The sequence below is a fragment of the Protobothrops mucrosquamatus genome, unplaced genomic scaffold, assembly GCF_001527695.2.
Source record: "Protobothrops mucrosquamatus isolate PMUCROS unplaced genomic scaffold, P.Mucros_1.0 scaffold3301, whole genome shotgun sequence".
Taxonomy (NCBI): domain Eukaryota; kingdom Metazoa; phylum Chordata; class Lepidosauria; order Squamata; family Viperidae; genus Protobothrops; species Protobothrops mucrosquamatus.
The window spans coordinates 147,078-171,697 of record NW_015389291.1 but is presented as its reverse complement, the minus strand read 5'-3'; the positions used below and the strand labels follow the sequence as shown (position 1 = coordinate 171,697).

The following is a 24,620-nucleotide window of genomic DNA, read 5'->3' as shown; positions in this document are numbered from 1 at the left end:
ATGAAACCGGGCCGATTCCCCTGCCTCCTGGGATGCCTTCTGATGGCTGCGGCCAGCGTGGGCAGCAACGTGGTGCCTAGAATGACCTTTCAGAGAGGTAAGGAGCCACAGCGCAGGACGGTGCCCGGGGGGGGGTTTCCTCGGAGGACTCCCAGGCAGGCTGACACGGGGGCTGAGAGCAGCACTTCCCACCCCCAGATTGCACCTTCGTAATTCAAAGTACCTTTCACCGCCTCTCGTTAAAGGCAGCACAGCTATTCGCGCAACGGGTGTGGTGCAGTGGCCAGGCTGCTTGTTTGCTTATTATTCATTACGTTCATATGCCGCCCATTTCATTTGTCAAGTGGCTCTGGCTGGCTTTCAGAAAGAATAGAGCATTAAAAGTTTATTAAAATGAACAGAGATTGAATAGTTATATTTAATTATAACGATTAAATAAGGACCAGAATTGGGATCCAGGTTTCCCTGGCTAAGTCACGGTTGTTGGGCAAACCCCTGCAGTTATTAAGTGACTCGTGTAGTCATTAAACGAATCCGGCTTCCCCCATTGACTTTGCTTGTCAGAGGTTGGGAGGGATGGTCTCGAATGGCGATCACGTGACCCTGGGAGCCTGCAACCCTTGTTGTAAACAGTGCCCAAACTTTGATTGTGTTAGGGTAGGTTATGCTGCAGTGGCCGTAAATGCAAGGGTTGGTCATAAATCGCTTTTTCCAGAGTCACCCTGAGTTTGAAAAGCCACCAAGCAGCTGGTTATAAGTCGAAGACCTACTGCCTGCCCAGCTAGGAAAAGGAGGGGAACGGAGGCCAGAAGCTTCTGCATCTCGGATCCTCTCCATTCCTCTTAGAAGTGGCTCTGCTGAGGGTGAAACTTTTCCGAAGAGCGTCTGGCTGTGCACGTCCTCCCCTCCTTTAATCGTTTCACATTGAATTACTTCCGCTGGCTTGCTAGGGTTTTGTTTTCTTTATTTTTCATTACCACTCTTATAATTTATCCTTGTGGTGTTGTGACTTTGATTAGCTATGGGTTGTTTTTATTTATCGATGTTCATCCACCTCTTAACTGATGTGAATGTTTGTTGTTGTTGTTCTTGTTTTGTAAACTGTAGTGAGCCTGTGTTAATTCAGGCCCATCTAACTTGAATGAATCGATAAAGAATACACCAAAAACCAGCGATACTCAGTGAAAGGCACCTGGGCCCCAGTTAGCATATTTAAGGCTAAATAGGATATTTAGACCCTTTTCAAGCGTGTGAGAACTCCTTAGCAGCATCTCCTGCAGCATGTTAGAGCACGTTTGATTGTAAAATGACAAATCTTCTGGTTGAAATCTTTCCTTTTCTGAAAATGAGAGGAAAAATCACACAGAGGTGATTGAGGTTGGAGTGCAAAGCTGACACCATCACATCTCCCACAATTCCTTTCTTCAGAATAAGCATCAGAGCTTCACAGGGTCCATTACAGGAGCCACATAGTCCTCCTGACCGAGTCTTGACTCAGAGACCCGATTTTTCAATAGCCGTTGCCGTATTTTCAGCTACATGCTGGTTGTCGCCATTAAAGCCCTTTATGGCTTTAAGGCCAGGTGACTTGAAGAACCTTCTAGACTGTCAGGACTGCATTGTTGTCTAGGGTGTCTAGATTTTCTTGACATTGTACACCATATACTAAATAATAAAATAAACTTGAAGAACCACCTTTTCACATTGTATCTACCTGACCCAAGTGGGGCAAGGATGTAGAGGATGCTACAGGTACCCTCTCTTAAGGAGGTCCATCTGGAGGGACCCAGAAGAAGGGCCTTCTCTGTGATGGCCCCCTTCCAGTGGAACATCATCCCTGTGGAGATACGATTGGCCCTACCTTGATACTCTTTCAAAAGGCCCTGAAGATCTGGTTTTGCCAACCTGCCTGGGGACCCCGGGGGGATATGCAGCCCTTGCTTTGTAGGGCTCTGACAGCCTTGCCAGGTAGGCCAGATAGGAAACCCTCCCAGATGAGCTAATTCTACCTTATTGTAAAGCAATATTAACAGAATCTTGCAAGTCTGGAAGGACAAATCTCCCTCTGTCTCCTTCACAACCTGAGGTCCTCTCTGAGCCTTTTCCTCTGCCCATTTTGCAGCTGTGGGCTCAGCTGTCTCTTATCTGATACGCCCTTGGCAGCATCTCTTCACCTGGCTCCTAAGCCCACCTGCCCCTACAGGCTCCTGTCTCTGAAGGATCGCTGCCTGCCCGGGGGCTCCTAACCGTGGGGCAAAGGTGGCTCGGAAGCTCTCATCACATTGCCCTCATCCAGCCCATGAAGGAGGACCTTCCCCTAGGGCCACAGAGAAATGCCCTCCGTCTGCTGAAAACTTTCCTGGCACGGATGCATGGATCCCCTTGCCAGCCCCTCTCCTAACCCCCCCCCCAGGTCCATGCAGGTCGTGATGCCCCTGCAGGATAATGGCCCTTAAAAGGGGAGATGCTGAGTCGCTTCTCTTTGCCATCCACTGGCATCACCGCTGCTTAAACTCAAAATCCATTCAATGTCTGCAAAGATTAAAACGCATTAGAAGAATCTGCCTCGCCTGCTGATGGTTGGCTGCAAAACACTGCTTTACACCCAGCCATCGATTCCTTGCGTTAAAATGGAGATTAATCAATCCAGCCAGTTGCAGGTCCCTTGGGTGCCACCCCGAGGCTGGCCCTGCTGCCTGCCAGCTTTGGTGCCACCCAGGGTCCCTGGGTAGATGGGGGGGCAGGAGAGAAGGGGCGCCCCAGGCCACCTCTGGGTTAAAAGCAGGCATCTCCCCTGAAGCTGGCAAAGGGCAGGCGGGGCGATACAAGCCAGGAATTTAGGCGAGTGGCCGTTGAGAGGCAGCACCTTAATTATAGGCTCTCTGGCCTTGAAAGGATCTGTCAAGCCTGCAAGGCTTAATCAGCCTCCGCTTCCTTCCTGGGCTGGCCTGCTGAGGTGGTGGGGACGATGCCTCTTGCTTTATCATCGCTGCGAGTGATGGTGTGTGTGTGTGTGTGTGTGTGTGAGAGAGAGAGAGAGAGCTTCTGGGCAGGGGGATTAAAACCCACCCAGGGAGAGATGTGTGTGAGTCTTTGGGAAAGACTGGATAGTGGATAAAAATACCAAATCCAGCCTGAACCAAACCCAGCTGGCTGCGTGATGATGAGTGATAATGCCAGGGGTCTCCGCTGAGAGGTTAAACCCACCCTGGAGCCTGATTGTTTTGTTTACTGGTGGAAGAAGAACGGTTTTTTTCAGCCCCGTACGTGTTTTGACATGGTTTTGTATATTGATTTGACCAACCATGTTTGTTTGTTTGTTAAATTTTATTTGGCACCCATCTTGCCGTGGGACTACTCTGGGCGGCAGGGCTGACTGGGGAATTCTGGGAGTTGAAATCCACAAGTCATTAAGTTGAAACAAGGCTTTGGTCAACGGCACCAGTTGGGGAATTCTGGGAATTTTAGCCATCTTAAAAGTGGTCAGGTTTGGCCTTACGAGATGCTCCGAAACGCGGGAAACGCCCCTCTTTGTTATGCTGGTTGGGGGAACTCTCTGGAGCAAGTGCTTGGTTGTGTCTTACTGTTTTAGCCTTTGTTTGGGGTTCATTTCCTTCCTTCCTTCCTCTCTTTTGGCTGCTTGCAGCTTTCTAAGCCTGGGAGAGAGCCCCGGTTTCCCTCCTTCAGAGCCTCTGGGCTGCCACCCGTTCACGGCCGGCTGAAACGCCTGATGTTTTTCCCCTAAAGCTGCTGGCAGATTTGGCAGCTGTTTAACTTCCGGTTGAGCAAGACACCAGGCGCCCCATGAATGGGGGGTGGTGGTGGTGGCTGCTCTAAAGCGGGGAGAACCAGGCACCCCAGATTTTGGAAGAGAAGAAACAGGTGCCCAAGGCTTGTTTGGGTTACAATGAACCTGCACAGTTGTACAAAGCAGGCTACCTCCTGGGGAGGGGGTTTGATTTCCCCCCCCATTTGCCCCCCTGCTCCAAGGCCGCCTTCTTTTCTCCTGCAGGGGACCCCAGTCGCGAGGTCGGCACCTTCAGCCAGGAGGGGGTCCTCAACTACGACACTTTCCTCTTGAGTGCGGACGGAGCAACCCTCTACGTGGGCGGGAGGGACGCCATCCTGGCCCTCGATATCAGAAGCACCCCCATCAGGCTGAAGGGGAAGGTGAGTGGAAGAGGGGGGACTCGAGGAGGGGGAAACCAGGAGGCTCGGGGGGGGCATGCAAGCTGGGGGGAGACTCCATGTNCCAGCGGCTTCTCCTTCCTCATTTCTCCAAAGTTTTTCACGAGAAGCCACAAGGAAGGACCGGCCAGTGTGGCCCAACGGCTCAAACCGATCATCTCAGCCACTTCTGCTCCAGACAAGAGGGAGGCCCTGGATTGCCAAAGCAGGCACTTCTAACATCCGTTTTCTCCTCCTCTTCCTCTTTCTCCGTTTCTTAACAGGACCAGGCCCTCTCCGGCTCCTTCAGCCTTCTTGGTGACGGCCTGCTGTTAACAGCCATGAAACCGGGCCGGTTCCCCTGCCTCCTGGGATGCCTTCTGATGGCTGCGGCCAGCGTGGGCAGCAACGTGGTGCCTAGAATGACCTTTCAGAGAGGTAAGGAGCCACAGCGCAGGACGGTGCCCGGGGGGGGGGTTTCCTCGGAGGACTCCCAGGCAGGCTGACACGGGGGCTGAGAGCAGCACTTCCCACCCCCAGATTGCACCTTCGTAATTCAAAGTACCTTTCACCGCCTCTCGTTAAAGGCAGCACAGCTATTCGCGCAACGGGTGTGGTGCAGTGGCCAGGCTGCTTGTTTGCTTATTATTCATTACGTTCATATGCCGCCCATTTCATTTGTCAAGTGGCTCTGGCTGGCTTTCAGAAAGAATAGAGCATTAAAAGTTTATTAAAATGAACAGAGATTGAATAGTTATATTTAATTATAACAATTAAATAAGGACCAGAATTGGGATCCAGGTTTCCCTGGCTAAGTCACGGTTGTTGGGCAAACCCCTGCAGTTATTAAGTGACTCGTGTAGTCATTAAACGAATCCGGCTTCCCCCATTGACTTTGCTTGTCAGAAGTTGGGAGGGATGGTCTCGAATGGCGATCACGTGACCCTGGGAGCCTGCAACCCTTGTTGTAAACAGTGCCCAAACTTTGATTGTGTTAGGGTAGGTTATGCTGCAGTGGCCGTAAATGCAAGGGTTGGTCATAAATCGCCTTTTCCAGAGTCACCCTAAGTTTGAAAAGCCACCAAGCAGCTGGTTATAAGTCGAAGACCTACTGCCTGCCCAGCTAGGAAAAGGAGGGGAACGGAGGCCAGAAGCTTCTGCATCTCGGATCCTCTCCATTCCTCTTAGAAGTGGCTCTGCTGAGGGTGAAGCTTTTCCGAAGAGCGTCTGGCTGTGCACGTCCTCCCCTCCTTTAATCGTTTCACATTGAATTACTTCCGCTGGCTTGCTAGGGTTTTGTTTTCTTTATTTTTCATTACCACTCTTATAATTTATCCTTGTGGTGTTGTGACATTGATTAGCTATGGGTTGTTTTTATTTATCGATGTTCATCCACCTCTTAACTGATGTGAATGTTTGTTGTTGTTGTTGTTGTTTTGTAAACTGTAGTGAGCCTGTGTTAATTCAGGCCCATCTAACTTGAATGAATCAATAAAGAATACACCAAAAACCAGCTATACTCAGTGAAAGGCACCTGGGCTCCAGTTAGCATATTTAAGGCTAAATAGGATATTTAGACCCTTTTCAAGCGTGTGAGAACTCCTTAGCAGCATCTCCTGCAGCATGTTAGAGCACGTTTGATTGTAAAATGACAAATCTTCTGGTTGAAATCTTTCCTTTTCTGAAAATGAGAGGAGATGTACTGGAAAAATCACACAGAGGTGATTGAGGTTGGAGTGCACAGCCGACACCATCACATCTCCCACAATTCCTTTCTTCAGAATAAGCATCAGAGCTTCACAGGGTCCATTACAGGAGCCACACAGTTCTCCTGACCGAGTCTTGACTCAGAGACCCGATTTTTCAATAGCCGTTGCCGTATTTTCAGCTACATGCTGGTTGTCGCCATTAAAGCCCTTCATGGCTTTAAGGCCAGGTGACTTGAAGAACCTTCTAGACTGTCAGGACTGCATTGTTGTCTAGGGTGTCTAGATTTTCTTGACATTGTACACCATATACTAAATAATAAAATAAACTTGAAGAACCACCTTTTCACATTGTATCTACCTGACCCAAGTGGGGCAAGGATGTAGAGGATGCTACAGGTCCCCTCTCGTTAAGGAGGTCCATCTGGAGGGACCCAGAAGAAGGGCCTTCTCTGTGATGGCGCCCTTCCAGTGGAACATCATCCCTGTGGAGATACGATTGGCCCTACCTTGATACTCTTTCAAAAGGCCCTGAAGATCTGGTTTGGCCAACCTGCCTGGGGACCCCGGGGGGATATGCAGCTCTTGCTTTGTAGGGCTCTGACAGCCTTGCCAGGTAGGCCAGATAGGAAACCCTCCCAGATGAGCTAATTCTACCTTATTGTAAAGCAACATTAACAGAATCTTGCAAGTCTGGAAGGACAAATCTCCCTCTGTCTCCTTCACAACCTGAGGTCCTCTCTGAGCCTTTTCCTCTGCCCATTTTGCAGCTGTGGGCTCAGCTGTCTCTTATCTGATACGCCCTTGGCAGCATCTCTTCACCCGGCTCCTAAGCCCACCTGCCCCTACAGGCTCCTGTCTCTGAAGGATCGCTGCCTGCCCTGGGGCTCCTAACCGTGGGGCAAAGGTGGCTTGGAAGCTCTCATCACATTGCCCTCATCCAGCCCATGAAGGAGGACCTTCCCCTAGGGCCACAGAGAAATGCCCTCCGTCTGCTGAAAACTTTCCTGGCACGGATGCATGGATCCCCTTGCCAGCCCCTCTCCTAACCCCCCCCCAGGTCCATGCAGGTTGTGATGCCCCTCCAGGATAATGGCCCTTAAAAGGGGAGATGCTGAGTCGCTTCTCTTTGCCATCCACTGGCATCACCGCTGCTTAAACTCAAAATCCATTCAATGTCTGCAAAGATTAAAACGCATTAGAAGAATCTGCCTCGCCTGCTGATGGTTGGCCGCAAAACACTGCTTTACACCCAGCCATCGATTCCTTGCGTTAAAATGGAGATTAATCAGTCCAGCCAGTTGCAGGTCCCTTTGGTGCCACCCCGAGGCTGGCCCTGCTGCCTGCCAGCTTTGGTGCCACCCAGGGTCCCTGGGTAGATGGGGGGCAGGAGAGAAGGGGCGCCCCAGGCCACCTCTGGGTTAAAAGCAGGCATCTCCCCTGAAGCTGGCAAAGGGCAGGCGGGCGATACAAGCCAGGAATTTAGGCGAGTGGCCGTTGAGAGGCAGCACCTTAATTATAGGCTCTCTGGCTTTGAAAGGATCTGTCAAGCCTGCAAGGCTTAATCAGCCTCCGCTTCCTTCCTGGGCTGGCCTGCTGAGGTGGTGGGGACGATGCCTCTCGCTTTATCATCGCTGCGAGTGATGGTGTGTGTGTGTGTGTGTGTGTGTGTGTGTGTGTGTGTGTGTGAGAGAGAGAGAGAGAGAGAGAGAGAGAGAGAGAGCTTCTGGGCAGGGGGATTAAAACCCACCCAGGGAGAGATTTGTGGGAAAGACTGGATAGTGGATAAAAATACCAAATCCAGCCTGAACCAAACCCAGCAGTCTGCGTGATGATGAGTGATAATGCCAGGGGTCTCGGCTGAGAGGTTAAACCCACCCTGGAGCCTGATTGTTTTGTTTACTGGTGGAAGAAGAACGGTTTTTTTCAGCCCCGTACGTGTTTTGACATGGTTTGTATATTGATTTGACCAACCATGTTTGCTTGTTTGTTAAATTTTATTTGGCACCCATCTTGCCGTGGGACTACTCTGGGCGGCAGGGCTGACTGGGGAATTCTGGGAGTTGAAATCCACAAGTCATTAAGTTGAAACAAGGCTTTGGTCAACGGCACCAGTTGGGGAATTCTGGGAATTTTAGCCATCTTAAAAGTGGTCAGGTTTGGCCTTACGAGATGCTCCGAAACACGGGAAACGCCCCTCTTTGTTATGCTGGTTGGGGGGACTCTCTGGAGCAAGTGCTTGGTTGTGTCTTACTGTTTTAGCCTTTGTTTGGGGTTCATTTCCTTCCTTCCTTCCTCTCTTTTGGCTGCTTGCAGCTTTCTAAGCCTGGGAGAGAGCCCCAGTTTCCCTCCTTCAGAGCCTCTGGGCTGCCACCCGTTCACGGCCGGCTGAAACGCCTGATGTTTTTCCCCTAAAGCTGCTGGCAGATTTGGCAGCTGTTTAACTTCTGGTTGAGCAAGACACCAGGCGCCCCATGAATGGGGGTGTGGGGTGTGGCTGCTCTAAAGCGGGGAGAACCAGGCACCCCAGATTTTGGAAGAGAAGAAACAGGTGCCCAAGGCTTGTTTGGGTTACAATGAACCTGCGTGGGGAGGGGGTTTGATTCCCCCCCCCATTTGCCCCCCTGCTCCAAGGCCGCCTTCTTTTCTCCTGCAGGGGACCCCAGTCGCGAGGTCGGCACCTTCAGCCAGGAGGGGGTCCTCAACTACGACACTTTCCTCTTGAGTGCGGACGGAGCAACCCTCTACGTGGGCGGGAGGGACGCCATCCTGGCCCTGGATATCAGAGGCACCCCCATCAGGCTGAAGGGGAAGGTGAGTGGAAGAGGGGGGACTCGGGGAGGGGGAAACCAGGAGGCTCGGGGGGGGCATGCAAGCTGGGGGGAGACTCCATGTTCTGCCCAGAGTCCATTTCCTCTTCGGAGGAGGGGAGAGAGGAGAGCAGATCCTGGCCTAGTGGAGACCAGACCTTCTAGTCCCACTTTAGCCATGGAAGCTGGCTGGGTGACCTTGGGCCAGTCCCTCCCTCTCTCAGCCCGGCCCACCTCACAGGGTGGTTGTTCTGGAGAAGGAGGGAAGATTGTATTAGATATTTTTATTTATAAAAATAATAAAGGCGGGCTCCAAATAAGCAAATAAATATGCCTGTGTTTCTCCTTAATTCCTCCCTTCCCCTGGCCCTGGATTCAAAGACCAAACTGAGGTCTTTCGGGAGCTGCTGATCCAACATCTGGATGGAGAACGACAGTCTTCGGCAATCCTGTTTATTATTTATTTATTAGATTTATTGGCCAGCTATCTTGCCGTGGGGTAACTCTGGGCAGTGTTAAAATCCTACATCAAGTGGCAGAAGCAGTGACTGGCACTGAGCAGGCAGGAGGTCCTGGGGTCCCTGCCTCCCCCTCCATCTCCAGGAGGCTCGCTTCAGCGTTTCTGAACTGGCCCACGTCTGGTTTTCTTTCCTTCTTCTAGAAACGGAAACGTGTCTTCTGCCACTTTGGGGGTTTTTTCTTTGCTTCAGAGTGGAGCTGCTAAGGCTGGCTGACATCCTGTTTTGGAAAGTGGCAAAGACTCAGCTGCCAAGTTTGCAAATATAATTTGGTAGAGAAACGTTTGTGCCCAGTAGCTGCTTGAAAATGTGTGGATTTCAATTCCCAGAATTCCCCAGCCAGCTATGCTGACTGGGGAATTCTGGGAATTGAAGTCCAGCTATCTTAAAGTTGCAGAGGCTGAGAAACAGTGGTGCCAATGGACTTTCTTTTTTAAGAAAAACTTTTAACAGAGTAACAGAATAAAAGAATGACAGTTGGAAGGGACCTTGAAGGTCTTCTAGTCTAACCCCCTGCTTGAGCAGCAGACCCTGTACCATTCCAGACAAATGGCTGTCCAGTTTCTTCTTAAAAACCTCCAGTGATGGTGCACCCACAACTTCAGAAGGCAAGCTGCAGTTGTGGGTGTTCCAAACCTTTTGGGGGGATCAGGGAAGAGGGAGCCGTGAACACTATCCATTCTGTGTCTCTTTCCCAGCCACTTGCTCTGGGAAATCGTCCCATTTTTCCTGCAGCAGATACCTCTTTGAAGTTAAAGGAGGATCTTTGCCATCTTCTACGTCGGTTCCATTCGTAATATAATCATGGCATCCCTTCTGAAGAAAAGGGGCATGGGATGCATTTCAGAAGGGACCCTCTCTGCTTTTCCAGAAACTTAAAAGGAAAATAAGAAACCTTTTCCCTTTTTTTTTGAGCAGGGGGTGGACTGGAACAAGGGTCCCCAACCCCTGGTCCATAGACCGGCACCGGTCCACGGCATGCCAGCAACCAGGCCATGCAAATAAGCGAAGCCCCATCTGCAAGATGCAGGCAGCACACGAAACCAGGCCCCCCTCCACGGAACCGGTCCCTGGTGCCCAAAAGGTCAGGGGGCCCGCTGGGCTAGAAGACCTCCAAGAATAACTCTGTTCTTCCATTAAATGCTTTCAGTCTTGCAAGATTCTGCTTATGTGACCCGATACGAAGGCAGACCTAGTTTCCGTTACTGTGCTTCTTGTCTGGGCTAACACTCAGCCCCCCCCCCAGACTGGCGTTCAGCCCCCTCCGAGACCGAACTCTCTCCTTTATTTATTTAGCATATGGCGTATTGTACGTGGAACTTGCAATATATATTAATATTTCACCTAAATTTTAAAAAAAACACCCAATAAAATATGAATGTTAAAAAGATCTATGTTCAAATACCAATGTCTCTAGGCCAGGGGTGTCAAGCTCGCAACGTCATGTGATGTGTTGCGACGTATCGCGGCTTTTTTCCCATTGCCGGCAATGGGGGGGGCGCTGTTTCACCATGATGCATCCGGCCCGCGGTCCGGCAGTTTCACGCCCCTGCTCTAGGCCTTTTAACCATTAAAGTGCAGCATCGTTTATATCAGTGGTTCTCAACCTGTGGGTCGGGACCCCATTTGGGGTCGATCGACCATTTCACGGGGGTTGCCAAGCAAGGCTGTCCGCCATTTTTTTGTCCGCCATTTTTTTTCCCCTTTTCCGGCGGGTGCCTTACCTCCCATGGGCTGGGCCAGCTGGTGGTCGGCCTGCTCCGTCTCTGCCGCTTGCCAGCTACGCCTCGGCCGGCGCAGGGGGCGGAACCACGCATGCGCGGCGCTCCCGGGCAGGGAAAGTCCTCGACTTACGACCGGTTGGGTAGTCCTCGACTTACGACCGGTTTAGTCCTCGACTTACGACCGGTTTAGTCCTTGACGTATGACCGGTTTAGTCCTCGACTTACGACCGGTTGGGGTCGCAGCATTAAAAAGGTTGAGAACCACTGGTTTATATTAAAAAAGAAAGAAAGAAAAGCAATCGGATCCTGGACCGGCATAGTAAGCCCTGGGCTCACCACTTCCTCATAACTCAGCCGCTCGCTGAGTTAAGCTCTCTGCTTCCTTCCCTCCCTCCCTCCCTTCCCCTCACCTGCTGCTGCTTCTCCCCTCCCTGCCCAGATACCCTGGAGCCCCAGGCCGGAGAAGAAGAGGGAGTGCGTCTTCAAGAAGAGAAGCAACGAGGTGAGTGCGACTCAACTCCATCCCCTCCCGGAAGTAGCCTCGTAGGTGCCTTCCCCTGCTGGACTGAGTGGCAAACTTACAAGCCCAGGTAGTCCTCTAGTTACGACCCTGCCCATCATGGTCGTAAGTCATAATTACAGGTCGTCCTCGACATAGGACCACAATAGAGCCCAAAATTCCCATTGCCAAGCAAGACAGTCGTTTTGCCCCGTTTTACAAGCTTTCTTGGAGCAGTTCTTAAGTAACCCGGTTGTTAAGTGAACCCGGCTTCCCCCACTGACTTTGCTTGCCAGAAGGTCTCAAAGGGGGATCACGTGACCACCATGCCCGGACACTGCGACCGTCATAAATACGAGTCAGTTGCCCAGGGTTCGAATTTTGATCACGTATCCATCGGGAGGCTGCAACCGTCGCAAGTGGGAAAAGCGACCATAAGTCACTTTTTCAGTGCCGTTGTAACTTCAGATGGTCACTAAATGAATTGTTCTCAGTCGAGGACTGTCGGGTGCTTTACAACTTTTTTTGCAGCAGTCATTAAGCAAATGTGACAGTTGTAAATGTGAAATGCCATGGTTGCTAAGTGAGCTTGTATACCTGTTGCTCACTATGGCTGGAAGTGCCAGTTTTCAGCTAAACCGTTATAAAATGTGTGACGGTTGGGGCCATCAAGAATTTCAGTAAGTCCCCTTTTAGGGTAGGTCGTAATTTTGAACAGGTGCTAAGCGACCGGTTGTAAGTCAAGGACTAATTGTAGGCTGGTTTGCAAACCTCCTCCCCTTAAAAAAGCATTTAGCATAGCACAAACCAAGTTTAATGTTAGTGCCAGGTCTTCAGTTCACCTGAATGTGTGTTGTAGATCATCTTTTTGTGATCAGGAGTCCCTGGAGGTGTCTGGGCTTCACTCCCCAGAATCCTAAAACCCACATTGTCTTTCTTGAGCATTCTGGGAATTCCTGAGCATTCCGGTTCCTCTCTGGGACGCTCAGGGTCCTTTGATAAGACGAGGAGATTCTGCTTTCCGGTCTAGTCCAATATTTATGAAGCCTGAAGATGTGTGGATTTCAACTCTCAGAATTCCCCAGCCAGCCTTCTGTTGAAGTCCACACATTTTTGAGTTGCCAAGATTGAGAAAGACTGGTTTACATGAAGGTTGTGATTAATGACCTTATTAATCTAATGGATAGCCTGCACCTTTGCCTGAGGAGCACTAAATTTAGATTCTGAAAAATTCTCTTTTGTTTATGACACTTGATCCTTTCCTGCTCCTGCTCCTCCTCCCTCCTCCCCATTACTGTCTAAGATTGAGGATTTTAGATTCCAAGAAAGAGGCTTCCCTGTGTCCAGACTGTGGGCTCCCTGGGAAAGCATTAAATAAATACAGGAAAGATAAATTCAGGAAATGATCGAACTGAAAAGCTAAATGGAAGATCTGGGTTTTTTGCACATTTCCCATTCTCTGGCTCAGTTCTGCTTCTTAAATACCGTTTCTCATGTGTGTGTGTGTGTGTGTAGGGGGGTGCTGAGCAAAATTTAAACGGGAACTGACCTGCCCCCCCTCCCACTTCTCCTTCTGCAGACGGAATGCTTCAACTTCATCCGCATCCTCGTTCAGCTGAACGAGACCCATCTTTATACCTGTGGGACCTACGCCTTCAGCCCCACCTGTGCCTACATCGTGAGTCTCCGGGAAGCAGATTAATGAAACAATTAACTTGCAAAAGCGGCCCCTGCAAAGCATTTTATTATTTTTTTCCCCACAAATAAGGGCACAACAGATCCAGAGTGGAAGGCAGAGGGATTGTTTTTGTGCCAAAGGGTCTTTCCTGCAAACGGGACACCCTTGAAATGCAAAAAATGGTTTTGTTGCTTGGCCTTGCATTCCCTCCAGTATTACTAGTTACGAGCACAAATTTGTTGCATTCCTTGGCGCAGAGGGCAAACTCTGAAAGCAAGGTTGGTTTCAGGCCAGGAATGCGGACTTCTGTGGCGTAATTCTGTCCTTTTATTTATTTTTATTTATTAGATTTTTATCCTGCCTTTATTACTTTATAAATAACTCAAGGCAGCAAGCATACCTAATATTCCTTCTTCCTCCTATTTTCCCCACAACAACAACCCTGCGAGGTGGGTTGGGCTGAGAGAGGGACCGGTCCAAAGTCACCCAGCCAGCTTTCACGTCTAAAGCGGGACTAGAACTCACCGGTGCCTGGTTTCTAGGCCAGCATCTTCACCTCTACAGTCAACTGGCACGCCGGGGGGCTTTGTTCCAGGGCCAAGGTGCGGGTTTCAGCCCTTGGGTTGCTCTTAGGGCAGTTCGTCCTCTTAAGAACGCCAAGTCCAAGAGGCTGATCATTGGATTAGGACAGGGGTAGGCCACCTCGGCTCTTTTATGACTGGTGGACTTCAACTCCCAGAATTCCTGAGCCAGCCTGGCTCAGCTTGGAAACCTCCCCCTTTCCCCTCAGCGTGGCTGGCTCAGGAATTCTGGGAGTTGAAGTCCACCAGTCATAAAAGAGCCAAGGTTGCCTATCCCTGCATTAGGAGATCCGAGTTTCAAGACGTTGCCAGTGTGTGATTGTGAGGGCCTCCCCTTCCCCACCCCCTGCTTTTAGGCCGTTTTGCAGGTTAATTGTGAAAAAAAAACCACAACTGAAATACAGAGGGTCCTCGACTTATGACCACAACGGAGCCCAAAATTTCCATTGCTAAGCAAGACAGTCCTTAACTGAATTTTGCACCACGCTCTGAGCTTTTCTGCCACAGTTGTTCAATGAATCACTGCGGCTGTCAAGTGAACGGTGCCCTCATGAAGCGAATCTGGCTTCCTTGTGGACTTCGCTGGTCAGAGGGGATTACGTGGCCCTGGGGACCCTGCGACCGTCATAAATAGGGGTCTGGATTTTGATCACGTGACTGTCACTAAGTGTGAAAACTAGTCAGAAGTCACTTTCTTCAGTGCTGTTATAACTTCGGATGGCCGCGATAAGGGTTAAGGCCAGGACTCTCTGTGGCGTGGGTGAGTCGGGGGGGGTCTGTGGAAGGCAGGCTGAGTCTCCCCTCCCTGTTCCCTTCACTGCCTCGTCTTCTCTCGCCTTGCCAGGACGTGGAGAACTTCACCCTGGTGGCCGATGCCAGGGGGCAGCCCCTCCTGCAGGAAGGCAAAGGGCTCTGCCCCTTCGACCCGCGGCACCAGAACACGGCGCTCATTGTGGGTGAGCAGAGCTGGGGGTCTGGCGGGAGCCGGGGGGGGACGGGGGGGGAGAGCCGCTTCTCACACCTCCGCCTAGGAAGAAGACCAGACGGAAGCAGGGAAGCGTTTAGGCCGCAGCGATCCCTGACCCCTTGCCCTGCTTTGCTCCTTGGCTCCTCAGACCCCAAGGCTGCAGTGTAGGGGATTCTGGGGGGTGTAGTCCAGCCAGTGGGATGGGCAGGCTGTCCTGGCTTTGTGGCCTCCGCAGGGGTGACTGTGCCGTATAGAGCAGAGGCCTGGTCTTCGCCTGGCCGGTTCGGGCGCTGAGCCTTTCCTGGGGGGGGGGGTTCTGGGCCCAGCAGGTCCTTATTACAAGCCACAGCAGGCAGAGGTGTTTTTTTTTTTTTTTCTTTCTTTCTTTCTTTCTTTCTTTCTTTCTCTTTCTTTCTTTCTTTCTTTCTTTCTTTCTTTCTTTCTTTCTTTCTTTCTTTCTTTCTTTCTTTCTTTCTTTCTTTCTTTCTTTCTTTCTTTCTTTCTTTCTTTCTTTCTTTCTTTCTTTCTTTCTTTCTTTCTTGACTTTCTTTCTTAAAGGTATTGGCCACCCATCCTACCAGAGGGTAACTCTGGGTGCCTTGCAATATTAAAAGGGTAGCACTGTTCGCAGGCTTTGGAGTCCACTGTGAGCCATAAACGAGGCGGGGGTGGGGGCAGGGGGGGCTGAGGCAGAGAGGAGAAGAAGAGAAAGATGGTGATCCTGCCATCAGGTTCAGAGTCCTAAGATGGAGCTTGCTTCCTTGGTTTGGGGACCCTCCCTCTATTCGTGCCCCCACATGTTTACAGAATAATTGAACAACAGAGTTGGAAAGGACCTTGGAGGTCTTCTAGTCCAACCCTTACTCAAGTAGGAGATCTTATTGCATCCTGGATAAATGGCTGTCCAGTCTCTTCGTAAAAGCCTCTGGTGTTGAAGCATCCACAACTTCTGGAGGCAGGTTGTTCCACTGGTTGATTGTTCTCATGTTAGGAAATTCCTCCTTAGTTCCAGGTTGCTTCTCTCCTTGATTAGTTTCCATCCGTTGCTTCTTGTCCGGCCTTCAGGCGCTTTGGAGAATAAGTTGACCCCCCCCTCTTCTCTGTGGCAGCCCCTCAAATATTGGAATACTGCTATCATGACACCCCTCTTCTCCTTCTCCTCATTAGACGAGACATTCCTAGTTCCCGCAACTGTTCTTCATATGTTTTAGCCTCCAGTCCCCTAATCCCCCGTTTGAATATTTTCTTTTATCAGCTGCTACTACCGTGTTGTGTTTTTTCTTACTGTTAGTTATAATCCTTTATCAGTTTAATAGGCCTCTACTTTTCTCTCAGTAACCTAAATTATGGGTTCCATTTGCAAGTTTTGTCATTTTATTTATTCATTTATTAAATTTATATGCTCCGCCACCTCACTTTTGAGCGGCCCTGGGGAGTCTATCCTTTACAAAACAGACTTTGGTTTTTGAAAGCCGCCCTGTTCGCATTCAGATGAATGCCTTCCATGGCGTTTTGCGGTGACGAAAAGCGGGCAAAAGGGGGAGGGGCCCATCTCACGTTCTGCTTGCCCCTCACCCAGATGGAGAGCTCTACACAGGCACCATGAATAACTTCCAGGGGAATGAGCCGGTCATCTCTCGAACCCTGGGCAGCCGGACTGTTCTGAAGACTGACGGCTTTCTCTCCTGGCTGCATGGTGAGGGCAGAGGCAGGGGCCGAGGGGGGGAGGGGGGAGGGCCTGAGCTCCTCCCACGGCTGCCTCCATCCTTTGGGGACTGGCCGTTGTCTTGGCAACCAAGACCTGGTGGGTACCAGGAGAAATGCGTCTCCTAAGCAACAGATGTGTGTGTGTGTGTGTGTGTGTGTGTGTGTGTGTGTGTGTGTGTGTGTGTGTGTTTAGAGTCTCAGTCATCTAAGTTCTGGTTGTCCCAAAGGTGCTTTTTCCAAAAGGCAGCTGGACTTTCTTTTTCTTTTTTTTTTTCTTTTTTTTTCTTGAAAATGTTTTGCTTTTCATCCAAGAAACTTCTTCATTTTTGAAAGAACTGGAAAAACAAGAAAACCCAAGAAAGTCCAGTTGCCTTTTGGAAAAGCACCTTTGGGATGTTTGTGTGTGTGTGTGTGTGTTTGTGTGTCTGTGTCCGTGTGAGATGGGATGGAGGAGAAGCTGACTCCCGTGCTTTGCGCAGACGATGCTGTGTTCGTGGCCTCGTTCAACATCCCGGGACCCCCAGATGACGAAAAGGTCTATTTCTTCTTTGAAGAGACGGCAAAGGAGTTTGATTTCTTTGAGAAGCTGACCGTCTCCCGCGTTGCCCGGGTCTGCAAGGTGAGCGGCTTCCGCCATCCCGGCCGGCTCAGCCATGCCTCCCTGCGGAGGAGGCCGAGGCTTGAGATCGAGGTTTGATAGGCACCACCCGAGAAAGCAAAAGCACCCTTAGGTGAAACGTGGCAATTCTGAGAGTTGAACCTCTCCCGTCTTCAGGTGGCCAAGTTTGAGAAGCTGTAGTATAAACAGAATCGCCTCGGGGACTTACGTCTGGGCTTAATGTTGTATCTTCTGCTCAAACCGATCAAGTCTAGTTTTGGCTTAAGAGGATGGCTTAATTCCCACAGAATGCTGAGAGAGGACCCCCAGTCCCACCAGTCCCACCACACCTTGAGCCCCAAACGGCCCGTTTTATTTCTGCCACGCAGCGTGAATCCAGCCAAGGCCAGCTGGGTCGCTGGTCCCTGAGTGGGTCTTTTCTGCTCCCTCCTTCTCTGCAGAACGACATCGGAGGAGACAAGGTTCTCCAGAAGAAGTGGACCACCTTCCTCAAGGCTCAGCTCTCCTGCAGCCAGCCAGGGCTCTTCCCCCACACCGTCCTTCAGCATGTCTTCGCCCTCCCGCAGCCGAGCGGCGGCACCCTCTTTTATGGGGTCTTTGCTTCTCAGTGGTAAGAGGCGGAGCGGTTTGCACAGGGGGGGGGGACAGAGATGGCTCTCGACACCCAGCCTGGACTCTGCAGTCTCCAACCTCGGCAACTTTATGACTTTGGACTACGCTGGCTGAGGAATTCTGGGAGTCGAGGTCCACAAGTCGTAAAGTTGCTGAGGTTGGAGCATGTGCAGAGGGCTGTGGATGGCTGAGGTGCAGCCGGCCTGTCCATTCCCCACAGGCAGACCGGGAGCTCCGGGAGCTCAGCCGTCTGTGCCTTCAGCCTGGACGCCATCCAGAAGGCCTTTGATGGGAAGTACAAGGAGCTGAACAAGGACTGTTCCCGCTGGATGACCTACAGTGGCCCCGCCATGGAGCCCCGGCCTGGCAGCGTGAGTGTGCCCCCTCCCCCGCCTTTTGGCAACGCTGCTGGCAAACGCAGACTCGGCAAAGGTTTTGGAGCGTCTCTGGAGGAGAGGGATGGTGTGGCATGGGGTGACCTGCTCCAGACCTTCCAGAACCTTCCAGCAAAATTGAGGCATGGGTCTCCCTCCTGATTGTTTTTCACAAGTGGTCTTTCCTCCAGTGTTCGGTGGGGCCCTCTTCCGATAAAGCCCTGACCTTCATGAAGGACCATTTCTTGATGGATGAGAAGGTGGCCCCTATCCACAACCAGCCTCTGCTGGTGAAGGAGGATGTGAAGTACACCCGCATCACAGTGCACCAAACGCAGGAGGCCTGCGGGGCAGCCTGCACCGTCCTGTTCCTGGGTACAGGTAGGGCTCCCCCCGCCCAGAGTAGCAGAATAACAGAGTTGGAAGGGACCTTGGAGGTCTTCTAGACCAACCCCCTGTTCAAGCAGGGCACTCTTTGTAATGTCTGACAAGCAGCTGTCTAGTCTCTTCTTGAAAATTTCCAGTGATGGAGCGCCCACGATTTCTGGGGGCAAGCTTTTTCCACTGGTTAACTGTCAAGTCAGGAAGTTTTTCCTTAATTCCAGGTTGCTTCTCTCCTTTATTAATTTCCACCCATTGCTTCTTGTCTTGCCTTCTGATGCTTTGAAAAATAGCAATAACACTTAGACTTATACACCGCTTCACAGTGTTTTTACAGCCCTCTCTCAGCGGTTTATAGAGTCAGCACATTGCTGGGCCCTCATTTTACTGACCTCAGAGGGCTGGAAGGCTTGAGATGGTGAGACTCGATCTGCCAAACTGCTGGCAGCCGGCAGTCAGCAGAAGTAGCCTGCACTACTGCATTCTAACCACTGCGCCCCCACGGCTCATAGGTTGATTCCCTCTTCTGTGGGGCAGCCCCTCAGATGTTGGAAGGCTGCTGCCGTATCATACCCTGGCCCAATGCTGAAGCATGGTTTGAGTCACCCCCCTTGGGGGGCAAGAGCTTTTACAAAAAAATCAACTAAAAACTCAAAACAAGAAAAAGAATAAACAATATTATAAGGGTAGGAGAAAGAAAGCTAAATTAAGAAACAGCCATCTCTGCCATGGGTTGGGCCAGGTTGTAAAATGGGGCAAAACTCACTTAACAGCTATCTTGGTTAGCAACAGAAATTTTGGGGTCAGTTGTGGTTGTAAGTCAGGGACTACCTAAATTATTCTCCCAACTATTGTTTGGAAATCTGTTGTTGGAAAATCTGTTGGTTAACTCTTCTTTGCTTGTTTTTGGAAGTTTGTCCCCCCCCCCCCCCCGTGCGCTACCTTTTCTCTCCAAATGAGACCCAAACCCTTGGATTGGGGGGAGGCTGAGTAGGAGCCCCCCTGCCCCCTCCTCTGGCGGGCGGCCCCCAATCTCTGCTTGTCCCCTGCAGACGGGGGCTCCCTGCACAAGGCGGTGGTGGTCGGCAACAGAGCCCACATTGTTGAGGAGATGCAGCTCTTGGAGAGGCCGGAACCCGTCCAGAACCTCCTGCTTGTTCCCGAGAAGGTGGGCCTTCGGGGGGGGGCGCTCATTATCAGCTGGGGAGGGTGGTGCTTTCAATTTGGGAGGGAGGGAGCTCTGCTGGGACCCCCTTTCCTGGCCCAACTCTCCCTCCGAGGGTCTTGGTCAGAGAAGACGTGAGAAGAGCAGCTGGCTGGCGCCTAACCCTAAGCCGGCATCTGAGATAAATGGGGGCCGGTTGATAATCCTGACTGGGGTTGTGGGAACGTCCCGCAAACTCCACATCCTATTGCGTCAGAAGCCCCCTCGAAAGGTTCCCTGGACCCCTGCACGAAATGCATCATCTTGAGGGCCGGGCTGTCCAGCGGCTAAGTGACCTCGGTATCTGGCCGTGCGGTTGGTCACTCCAGTAACTGCTCCTGTGTGATTCAAGCCTGTGCATAATTTTATGTGTTTTATGTGTTTTTAAAATAATTCACTGCTCTGGCGTTTTACACTTTGATACACATTTTATATGCTGTTTTGGGGAATTGTTTATGCATTAATGTTGCATTCTGTTATATACATAGCATGTGAGATGGCACCGCCAACAGCTGTGTGTGCACAAACACACACACTTATTACACGGCCGAATTTGGGTGCTCGTCAGCTGGCCCGCAATTGCAGCTGTTTGCAGCATCCTGCAATCACGTGAACCTGATTTACAATGGTTTTTTTTTTGCTGGAAACTAGATTTAATTTCTGATTTCTGGCTAAAAAAATGCCCATTGTGGACAATGACTTCGCTTAGTGACCCTGGTGTTTGCTTCATGGCAGTGTTTGCTTAATAACTGTTGCAAAAAAGGTTATAAAATCGGGAACAGTCACGTGATGACCTGCTTCACAGTCAGCACAACCTACAACGGTAATTCCAGGCTCAGTTACGGTTCCGAGTCGTGGGCTACCTGTCTTTCCTCTGGAATGCCGCATCTGGAATGGCTGATTGAGTTGCAGGAGCCATGGGACTGCCCTGACCCAGCAGGTCCAGAGGAGGGACGGGATATTTTGATTCCTCTGCGTGACTCCATCCCCAAAGGCGCCTGAAGGTAGACTCGTGGCGACTGGAACCATCTTTGTTTATCCGAGACATTTCACTGCCCGTCCAAGCAACTTCATCAGTCAGAGTGAAATTAGTCGTTGGGCAGAGAGCCAGAGAGTCGTTGGAATGGACCAACCTTTGCCCCATCAACCTCAGGGGCCTCTCCCCAAAATGGGTTGCAACATGTGCACGAGGACGTCTAATTTCGCTCTGACTGATGAAACGTCCCAGATTAACCAAGATGGGTCCAGTTGCCGTGGATCCACCTTTAGCCACAATTCTCTGCCAGGTTTTCCTAAATGAGTCTCTGCTCTCCAGCTTCCACCTTGTTTCATTCGGGCTGCTCTTCCCTGGAGGAACCCGGGCCTTTTTCGCCTCGGCCACAGCCAGAAGAGGGGATTTCCTACTTTTTCGGCTGCCCCTCGGCCCTTGGAGATCTCGGCCGAGCAGCTGTGCCCCGATTCCTTCCCGTTGCTTCTCCTTGGAGACTCCGGCTTCCTTTGCTCGTCCCGAGCTCTCGCTTTCTCCACGCTGGCATCGCTGGTGGGGATTGTTTCTTCGGCTTCCGAGGGGAAACTGCAGGAAATCTCCCCACCAGAATTTCAGCCCCGGGAGGGCTGGGCTGGCCTGGAGGTTCCCTAGCAGCCCCCCAGCTCAGACGGAGCCATGCCAGGGGGGCAGCCCACACAGGCAGCCTCCCAGCAGTTGTTGACTTGAAACTCCCAGGCACTGAAGCAGCCTGGAAACAGAGCCGCTGACCGCCACCAACACCGAACAAAATGGCGCTTTTCTCCAGAAAAGGGACAGTTAAAAATAGCTAGTGTGTCCTATCCATTCCCTTTCATTTTGTTTTCTCATTTATTTCTTATTTCTTTATTCTTTATTTCTTCTATCCAAGAAGCCTTCGGGCCGAGGTTTGCATAATACAGGCCGTCTTCAACTTACAACAGTTCATTTAGTGGCCATTCAAAGTTACAATGGCATGAAAAAAGTGACTCTCAACCATTTTTCACACTTACGACCGTTGCGGCAAACCCATCTTCACACGATCAAATTTCAGACATTTGGCAACTGACTCACATTTACGACGGTCGCCGTGTCCCGGGGCCACGTGATCCCCTTCTGCAACCTTCTGACAAGCCAAGTCAATGGGGGAAGCCAGACTCACTTAACAACCGTGTTACTAACTTAACAACTGCAATGATTCACTTAACAACTGTGGCAAGAAAGGTCGTAAGATGGGGCAAAAGCCATGTAACAACTGTCTCAGTTAACAACAGAAATTTTGGGCTCTGTGGTCATCGTAAGTCGAGGACTACCTGTATGCAGGTTCATTAAAAGTACCTGAATTCATGAGATAAGATGGTGGCTAACTTTCTCTCTCCTTTGAATCTTGAAGCGGATAATCATAATTCAAAGAAATGAAATTAAGTTACCGATTCCCCGAAGGAAAGGAGATTCCATTTTTGCCAGAATGGATTTTCCTTTTCCTGAAAATTCCAACACCTCTTCCTCCTTCCCTAGGGCACCCTGTACGTGGGCTATTCCAAAGGGATTTTGGAAGTCCTGGTGGCCAACTGCAGTGTCTATGCCACCTGTGCCAGCTGCCTGTTGGCACGCGATCCCTACTGTGCCTGGGACGGGCACTCGTGCCGAGCGGTTTGGGAGGACACCAGCAACAGGTGAGCAACGGCAGGAGGGAAGCACCCCTATGAGAGGAGAGGAGAGAAGAGACGTGTGTGTATGTGTGTGTGCGCGCGCGCGTGCGTTCTACATCAGGGGTCTCCAACCTTGGCAAGTTTGCCACTTCGGTGGACTTCAACTCAAAGAAGTTGAAGTCCACAAGGCTGCTGGCTGGCTGAGGAATTCTGGGAGTTGAAGTCCACAGGTCATCAAGCTGCCACAGTTGGAGAGCCCTGTTCTACAAGATTCCCAAGGTTTGTGTTGATTTGGATCCACTTGATTTCCCTGTCCTTGAAACTACTGGGCAGCGGATATCATTACTGGAGAATGCCCTTTTTTCCTCTTTTTAGGATTTTGCCCTGGTGGTCTTCCTTCTGAAGCCTTCTTTACCTTATCTATTTACTTATATATCTAATTAGAAACTGCCCATCTGCCTTGCAGAGAGACTCTGACTGCTGAGCACCCAAAACACAATTAAGCAACCAATTACGCATTGACAGCCATGTGACCGCAATTTACAGTGTTTTGTCCTGGAAACTGGCGTTTGCTTCCAGTTTCAGTCAAGAGACCCATTGCAGACAATGGACTCCAGAAAAAGTAAAAAAAAAATGGGTGCAGTCATGTGGTGGCCTGCTTAATGATTGGCATGACGCATGACTGTAATTGTGGGCTCAGTTACAGTTGTAAGTTGAGGACTTCCTTCCAGAGGTTGTGGGTGCTCTATCACTGGCGATTTTCAAGGAGAAACTGGACAGCCATTTGTCTGAAATGGTTCAGGGTTTCCTGCTTGAGCGGGGGGTTGGATTAGATGACCTCCAAGGTCCCTTCCAACTCTTGTCATTCTGTATTCAATATTCCATGCTACTGTGCTTTGTGGGGATAACAGACAGGCTTTGATGGGCACCACCTGAAAGTGGCTTGGAGGGGGCCTCCGTGTCAGGATATGGGGCAAACTATAGGGCAGGCTGTCCATTGAGGCTCATGGTGGGACTGCCCAAGTGCTGCCTGCTCAGAGCTAGTGGTTGTGCAGAGGAGGCCGTGCTGTGACTCAGAAGTTCTTTCCCTCCCTCCCTTCTTTTCTTCCAGGACTGGCTGGCTGCAGGACGTTGAGCACGGGAAAGCCGAGGCCGCATGCCAGCGCCACAGTGGGAAGGGGCGAGCCATGCCAAGGTCGAGGAACGACTCTGATGGAGTCTCGCTGAAAGGTTGAGTACCGGCAGCAGCAGCAGCAGCAGCTGAGCAATGGCTTTCGCTCAGGCAGGCCCAGTCAGCCTTGTGGGTCAAGGCTGCCCCAGCGGCTGGGCCTGCCCTGGGTCCTCGTGGGAGGGGCAGGGGAGGGAGGGCTGGGCCAGGGAAGAGGGTTTGGCCCCAAGGTCAAAGGGGCCGTTAGGTTTTGGCCCTGGCTCTCTTTTACTCTCAAGACGAACTCTATGTATGTTGTCTTTGCACCTCACAGTTGGGCCGATAAGGGGTCCAGCAGCAGGGAAGGGAGTTGGAGCCCCCTCCCCCCCCTTTGGCAGAACCTGTGATTTGAGTGTCAGCCTCTTAGGGTGTGGAGACACAAAGAGTTTTTTAAAGTTGTGAGCTTTCACACCACCCACCGAAAGGGGTTCACGGAGCAAGGAACTATTTTTCTCCCCTCGGGAAGTAGAATTACACCTCCATTCATCCTTTCCTTCCTTGCAGTGTTGATCCGCCCGTTCAACTCCATGGTGCGGCTGCCCTGCCCGCAGGTCTCTGCCCTGGCCAACTACTCCTGGACTTACCCGGAGGACAGCTTCCCATCACAGGAGGGGCTGATCGTCCGGGACCACACTGGCCTGCTTGTGTTTGTGCGCAGCCATACGCTGGGCGAGTACGCCTGCTGGGCCAGCGAGAACGGCTACCGGCACCGAGTGGCCTGGTACGACGTGCGCAGTGACCTCCCCATGGACGGCGTCAGCAGCCCCAAGGGCAGCCCGGAGCACCAGGCAGTGCCCGTTGGGGAATTGCGCTCTTACTGGTTCCAGTTTGTGACGGTGACGGTCCTGCTCTCCATGACTTTGGCGGTGGCCATGGCGCTGGGCTTCTTCTCCTACCACGACAAGCTGAAGGCTAAAACGAAAGTGCAGGGTTGCAGCATTCCCGAGTCCAGCAGGACTCCGGTGCAGGAGAAGGCCCCCCTCAACAGCAGCCAGAGCCCCCCAGGAGACAGGGACTACCAGGCGCAGGAGGCCGCCGAGGGGACCAAATCCTGCTGCGTTCAGGTGGAAGGTGGGAGCCGAGACGTCGATACAGAGAACAACCGCCTGAACTGCCCCTTGATGAACGGGGAGGAGGCCCGAGTCATGGCAGCCCTGGAGGCCATTTAGCTCGGGTTTTGCCGGGAGAACTTGGCGGACTCTCGGACGAGC

At 51.3% G+C, this 24,620-nt stretch overlaps 1 protein-coding gene across 1 annotated transcript; it reads left to right on the top strand.

Annotated features, from left to right (window-relative positions):
- On the top strand, positions 1-24,578 carry SEMA4A (semaphorin 4A). Its single transcript, XM_029286309.1, has 14 exons — positions 1-97; positions 4,013-4,170; positions 11,365-11,427; positions 13,004-13,102; positions 14,528-14,639; positions 16,230-16,346; positions 16,837-16,976; positions 17,417-17,586; positions 17,809-17,959; positions 18,154-18,343; positions 19,396-19,511; positions 22,069-22,226; positions 23,314-23,432; positions 23,914-24,578. Exons 1-14 carry the CDS (start codon positions 1-3, stop codon positions 24,576-24,578), a joined length of 2,355 nt encoding a protein of 784 aa, XP_029142142.1.
- Positions 24,579-24,620: the final 42 nt, after the last annotated feature.